The sequence below is a fragment of the Babylonia areolata genome, chromosome 24, assembly GCF_041734735.1.
Source record: "Babylonia areolata isolate BAREFJ2019XMU chromosome 24, ASM4173473v1, whole genome shotgun sequence".
Classification (NCBI taxonomy): domain Eukaryota; kingdom Metazoa; phylum Mollusca; class Gastropoda; order Neogastropoda; family Buccinidae; genus Babylonia; species Babylonia areolata.
The window spans coordinates 40,343,648-40,349,500 of record NC_134899.1 but is presented as its reverse complement, the minus strand read 5'-3'; the positions used below and the strand labels follow the sequence as shown (position 1 = coordinate 40,349,500).

General features: G+C 42.8%; 1 protein-coding gene across 1 annotated transcript; it reads right to left on the bottom strand.

Moving 5' to 3' along the window:
* Window positions 1-3,486: 3,486 nt before the first annotated feature.
* On the bottom strand, window positions 3,487-5,853 carry LOC143298728 (cerebellin-1-like). The gene is made up of 2 exons (XM_076611649.1): window positions 5,359-5,853; window positions 3,487-4,340 (listed from the first exon to the last, which is right to left on the bottom strand). Exons 1-2 carry the CDS (start codon window positions 5,663-5,665, stop codon window positions 3,940-3,942), a joined length of 708 nt encoding a protein of 235 aa, XP_076467764.1. The 5' UTR covers window positions 5,666-5,853; the 3' UTR covers window positions 3,487-3,939.

Sequence of the window (5,853 nt, the reverse complement as noted above, 5' to 3'; positions counted from 1 at the left end):
CGGCGAAAGAGACGACGTTAACAGCGTTTCACCCCAATTACCATCATCAAAATATTGCAAGCGGAAGGCTCTTATACTGAAGACGTGAATGTTGACAAAGAATACCACAGTTCTGACGACGGAAGCTAAAGGTTGGGTCATTCAGACACCCACTGGACATCCGAGGGGTCTGTGTAGAGGAGAAGAGAAGACTGGCTGTACTGAGTGAGATAAAGGACTGTTCATGCACAGAATCTTCCATGGCAATGCTCCATCCTATCTGACAAACATATTTAGTTTTAATAATCATCGACATTCACATAAGATAAATCTTCCATTAACTACTATCTTTTTATGTAAATCAAGCCTTGCATATTCAGGGGGGTGGTTATGGAATCATATCCCAGAACCTTTCAAAAAAGGAATCAAATTTTCAAAAATTCAAATCTAACTTACACTATACCCAATGAATCTTTCAAACTTTGCACCTCTTTATCCTAAAATGTACTGATTATGTTTCTATATCATTAATATTTTATTAATATAGAAAATGATGTTTGCTATAAATTCACTTCCCATGTCCCTCCTGTGTCAGTCTCTCTCCTCCCTTTTTCATTTTTTCATTACTTATTTATTTATTTATTTTAATGGTTTGATTGTTTTAACGATAGTCTGTCGTTGTGTCGTGCTTAATTAGGTAAAGTACATGCCTTCATTTATGTCTTTTGTTTTCTTATGTAATTGTGTGTGTGTGTGTGTGTGTGTGTTGCCTTTGCTTTCTCTTTTTTTTCCTTTCGCTTTTCTTCTTTGTCCTTGAGGGCTAGATGTAAAAAAAAAAAAAAAAAGAACAACAAAAAAACCCAGCTATGCTTACTCCAATACCCTCGTGAAATAAAAATTCGTTTCGTTTCGTTTTCGTTTCTCTCTCTCTCTCTCTCTCTCTCTCTCTCTCTCTCTCTCTCACGAACACACACACACACACACACACACACACACACGCGCGCGCGCGCGCGCATCCACGCACGCACACAAAATTAATGTGTGTGGGTTGTCGACTCCGGCCTGGCTCCGTCCGGATGTGCCATGCAATCCGGCTTTCGTGGGCCCGGGCAGCTGGGCGGGGCACTTCCGTGTCGGGCACGGGAGGGTTCGGGTTCGGGTTCACTGTGCACACAGCCATAAGTTGTGTGTTTTGAGCGAGGCTGAGTTTGAATATAAGGCCAGAATCACCAACTTCCACCTTACTGTCTAAATGTTCGCGTGTTTTTTTGGTTTTTTTTATATATATATATGTATATCTGTATCATTATTGTTATTGTTAGTTGTCGTAGTAGTAGTAGTAGTCATAGTATTAGTAGCAGCAGCAGCAGCAACAACAACAGTAGTAGGAGTAGTAGTAGTAGTAGTAGTTTATTTATCTTTTGATTACATATAAAAGAATGGATACATATGTTGTTGCTCATGTTCCATTTTGTCTTGCATCTAATTTTGCTAGCAGTCTTCTTTTCTTTCCGTTTTTATTGATTACTGTACACCTATTTTAGTGGTTAACTGGGTGTGTTAAACACTGTGATTATAGTTTGAGTAAAATCAAATGGTGATGAATACACTTGATGCTTTCAGGTGTGCTGTATTGAGAAAATCTGATGATATCGCGGTGCTTATTGCTGAAAGAATGTTGTTCTTCGTGTGACATAAGTGCTCAGGTTAGTGCTGTATCTTCATCTCTGCTGCCATGGTAACGTGGCGGTTGTCAAACTGGTATCAGATGACAAAACATGTGTGTAGTATATACGTGGTTTGCCACCATACAAACTTTGGTGCTGCGAGTTGTATTGGAGTCGTTAAATTGTCAATATCTCTAACAGATTTTTCAAAAATCGTAATAATAATGCTGTGTATCTTGTGACCGTGCTCTATGAGTTGCTTTGAGTTATTGAAATCTCCACTTTTGTGGTCTCTTGTCTGTCTGTTTGTCTGTGTGTTTGTTGGTGTTTGTGTCTATGTCTGTGTCTGTTTCTCTCTCTCTCTGCAGTGTGTGTGTGTGTGTGTGTGTGTGTGTGTGTGTGTGTGTGTGTGTGTGTGTGTGTGTGTGTGTGTGTGTGCACATAACTCAAAGGTTTGATGAAAGTATTGGTTGTTCTTTTTTTTTTGGCTTTGTGTATGTGTGTGATATCAGAGCGAGTATCTACAAGATTTACACTCTCTTGTCCCTTTAATTCTCTTTGACTGGGCAACAAATCCACGTCTTTGATGTACCAAACTCAGATTCAGCACACGTCTTTGTTTTTGTTTTTTCACCCACAGACTGCAATGAGGACTACATTCACAGGCCATAAAACAAAAACTGGAATAACCCTTTCTCATCCGCCCCCACACCCCTCCTCTAGTGGTGGACTTGCAAGTCCCCTTTCTCCCGCGATACAGTTTTGAGTTCAACGGTGTTGGCTAGCGTCCCTTGCGATCAAGTTGTTCAGCGCTGGGGTCTTAGTGTGGTGCAGGTTTCGTTGTTCGAGGGTTGTATGTGTAGGAGTGGCCCTATCCTCCTGTTTCACTCTGTCTTATGACCTTTGTGATCCCCACCCTTCTCCCTATACCATCCGACAGCCCCGCGCCACGCATTTATCCTTGCCTATAGCACCTTCTTCTTCTTCTCTTCTTCTTCTGCGTTCCCCGTGATCATGGTCTCAGACTTGTAGTCCTATGCTGGAGATGAAGGTGGTGGTCTTGATGAGAACTTCTTTGGTGTCCCAGAGCTTTTCTGCCAGTGTGGCTCCATAGGGCCACTGCTGCGTCCGTGCATCTTGATACAGGGGGCAGGACTGCAGGATGTGCTCCGGGGTTTGTGGGCCTGTCTTACACGGGCAGTCAGGAGTGTGTGACAGCTTTATTCGGTACATGTGGTCTCGCAGGCGGCAGTGCCCCGTGCGTAGTCGGAATATGATTGTCTGCTGGAATCGCTGCAGGTGAGGCATCTAGTCATCAGGTGGATGCCTATAGCACCAACATGGACGCTCCTCCCCCCCCCCCTCCACGCCCTTCACACTCCCATCCCCACGAAAATTTGTTCCATGTCTCTTCATCAAACTGATTTTATTTGTGTGTTCGCTGCCACACGCTAAGCATCTTGCGGCAGTGGAGAAGGACATAGGGGAGGCTTCTTTTTTTTCCAACACAGCAACATTTCTGTGAACATAATGTGAGTGGGCATTACGTTTTTGAAGACAGAAGTCTGTGCGTTACCAAGTACTTTAAAAATATTCATTGAATGCGTGTGCCATAAGCAAGACAGGGGACGATGTATCGTTTGATTTATGTATCTATACATGCAATGAATTTACGTATCCTCTGGTCCAACTTACATTTGAAAATGGACACAGTATATTTTGAATGAGAGGGCTCATATTCATACACACACACACACACACACACACACACACACACACACACACACAAGCACCCACACACACACGCAAACACACACACACACACACGTGCAAGTTTCAATTTTCACGTTTTTTGATCATTGCTTTATTCCAAACTGAAGTGCAGTGGATTTCAATGACAGCTTAAAAGAAAATATGCCATAACACAAAGTTTGCATAGACAGATTGTATACAAAACAGAAGACCAAAACTTAAAATACTTCACAACTTGATACAGTTAGTTTGTTACAGTTGAATGTTTTAATTATGCAATCAGTAGGAGTGCAGGATAAGAAAGGCAGAAGGAAAAACGAAGAAAGACAGATTTTCCTAGGGTTATGCTTTTCGGGCCATAACGAGGATACGGCAAAGGAGAATTAGATCAAGGTTCCGTACTGATCTCATGCAAAGAAAATCACCAGCCATCTACAGGCTAGTCATACACTTTCAGACAGAGGAAACAAAATTGAAATCGGTTGCACTGCACTGTGCAGACCGCACTCTCTCAGAGCAAACATCTTACTTAATGTTCACCTCAAACATCAGCCAACAAGAGGAACCCCGAGAAGTTGGTGTAGACATTCCCATACACCCTTGTTCCCCCACCCCTTCTCTTCACGTAGACGTGGTCCCCTTTCTTCAGCCGTGTCGTCACCAAGGCCGAACCGTCATCCCATTTGTTGTACGCCCCCAGCCCGTCTGAGGTCCCCGTGCCCAACACCTCCCCGTCCTTCTCGATCCCAGCCTGTATGCCCGGCGCTTCCCCGTCGTTGATCATGATGAAGGAGAAGACGTAGACGCCGTCGCAGGGAGCGACGAAAATGCCGGAGCTGTTGTTGTAGCGGTCGCCGATGTTGGTGATGACGCGGTCGAAGACAAAAGGTCCGTTGGCACCGACATTGACTCCCGTGGTTGACATGTGGGCGGTGAAGGCGACTGGAATGGTAATTAAGGTTGGTTCAGTTTCGGTTTGAGGGCGGCCATTTTGTATGATCAGTGAAAAATTAAACCGCAAAAATCAAAACAGTCTGACTGTCTTACTGAACTATTGAATTGTAAGAGTTATGGACATTAGGGAAGTCATTTTTTAGATGACGTAATAAAAAAAAAACCCAGTCGCCATTAAACATTTTTTTTTCTTTTTAAGGTCTCCGTTTCTACATGTAAACATGGAAATTAAATAATATAGAAAAAAGAAAAAAAAATACCCCCCCCCTTCCCCCAAAAAAGAAAAAAAAAAAAAAAAAAAAAAAAAAAAAAAAACCGATCGCCACGACACAACTTTTGGGCGTATGGATAGCCATTTTGGACTTTGTTAAAACGACAACAACAACAAAAAAAAAACAAACAAACCCCAAAAACAAAAACAAACAAACACTAAACACAAATATAAATATAACCACTGTGTTGCAATGATCACAAATGTTATGAACATAAAAGTCTCTTCTCTTTGCCTGACGTCATGGTTGTAACATATTCATAAAAATCGTGGAGAAAGTGTTAATTGCAGAAGGAAAAAAAAACATCATGTTATCTGACAATCTAATTTCACTTCTTTTACAAGAAATTAAACAAATTTGTACTGACAGTCTTGATTATGCACAGGACAGCAAATCACACAATCACCACATCATGCTGTAGTATGCTGTGTCAGATCATGTGATATATCATATCGTAACGTATCATATATCATATAGTATTGTACCGTATTGTATCGTATCATAGCCCAAGCTATCGTATCACATCGTGCCGTACCGTCTTGCTTCGTTTCGTATTTTACCACATTACGTCACGTCACGTCACATCACGTCACATCACATCACGTCACGTCACGTCACATCACATCACATCACGTCACATTGTATGTTACATTATTTACTTCCATTCTGGACGTTTTTACATTCGCCAGCTTCTATGTATCTAAATTGAACACAGTTTCCAAGTGTTCCCCTACCTTTGGTCATGTTGGCTTTGGCCTCCAGCTGTGCATTGAAGGCGTCGAGGCGTTCCGTCACTGTCTGCTTCACGATCGTCACACTGGCCTTGACCTTGTCCAGGGCGTGGTCCTGCTTCAGACTGCTGGTGGTCAGGGCGGTCAGCTGGCTCTGCAGGGACTGAATGCTGGCCGCTTGCTGCTCCATTGTCGTCACCTGGTGCTGGACCAACGTCAGCAGAGACTGCAGCGTCAGGGAGTCATGGGAGATGTTGAGTGACGTCACAGCCGTTGCTGTCGCGGCCAGTATCAGCGCCTTGAGAAACATGTCAGGGGTTTTCAATCCCTTTGGATTTCGTGTGCTGTAACAGGTTCTTGTTCCACTGAGTTCTAAGACCAGTGTGAAAACTGTAACTTATCTAGAGTTTCGTTATATATATCTATAATGACCTGCTGGCAAAAAGCCCTCAGTCAAGTCATTCAGACATTGGGTCTTGGACTGTGACTTAACATGCT

Coding starts and splice junctions, on each gene's coding strand:
- LOC143298728 (XM_076611649.1), bottom strand. CDS start 5,665: ATGTTTCTCAAGGCGCTGATACTGGCCGCGACAGCAACGGCTGTGACG. Junction 4,341..5,358: donor CAAAGCCAACATGACCAAAG/GTAGGGGAACAC, acceptor TTACCATTCCAG/TCGCCTTCACCGCCCACATG.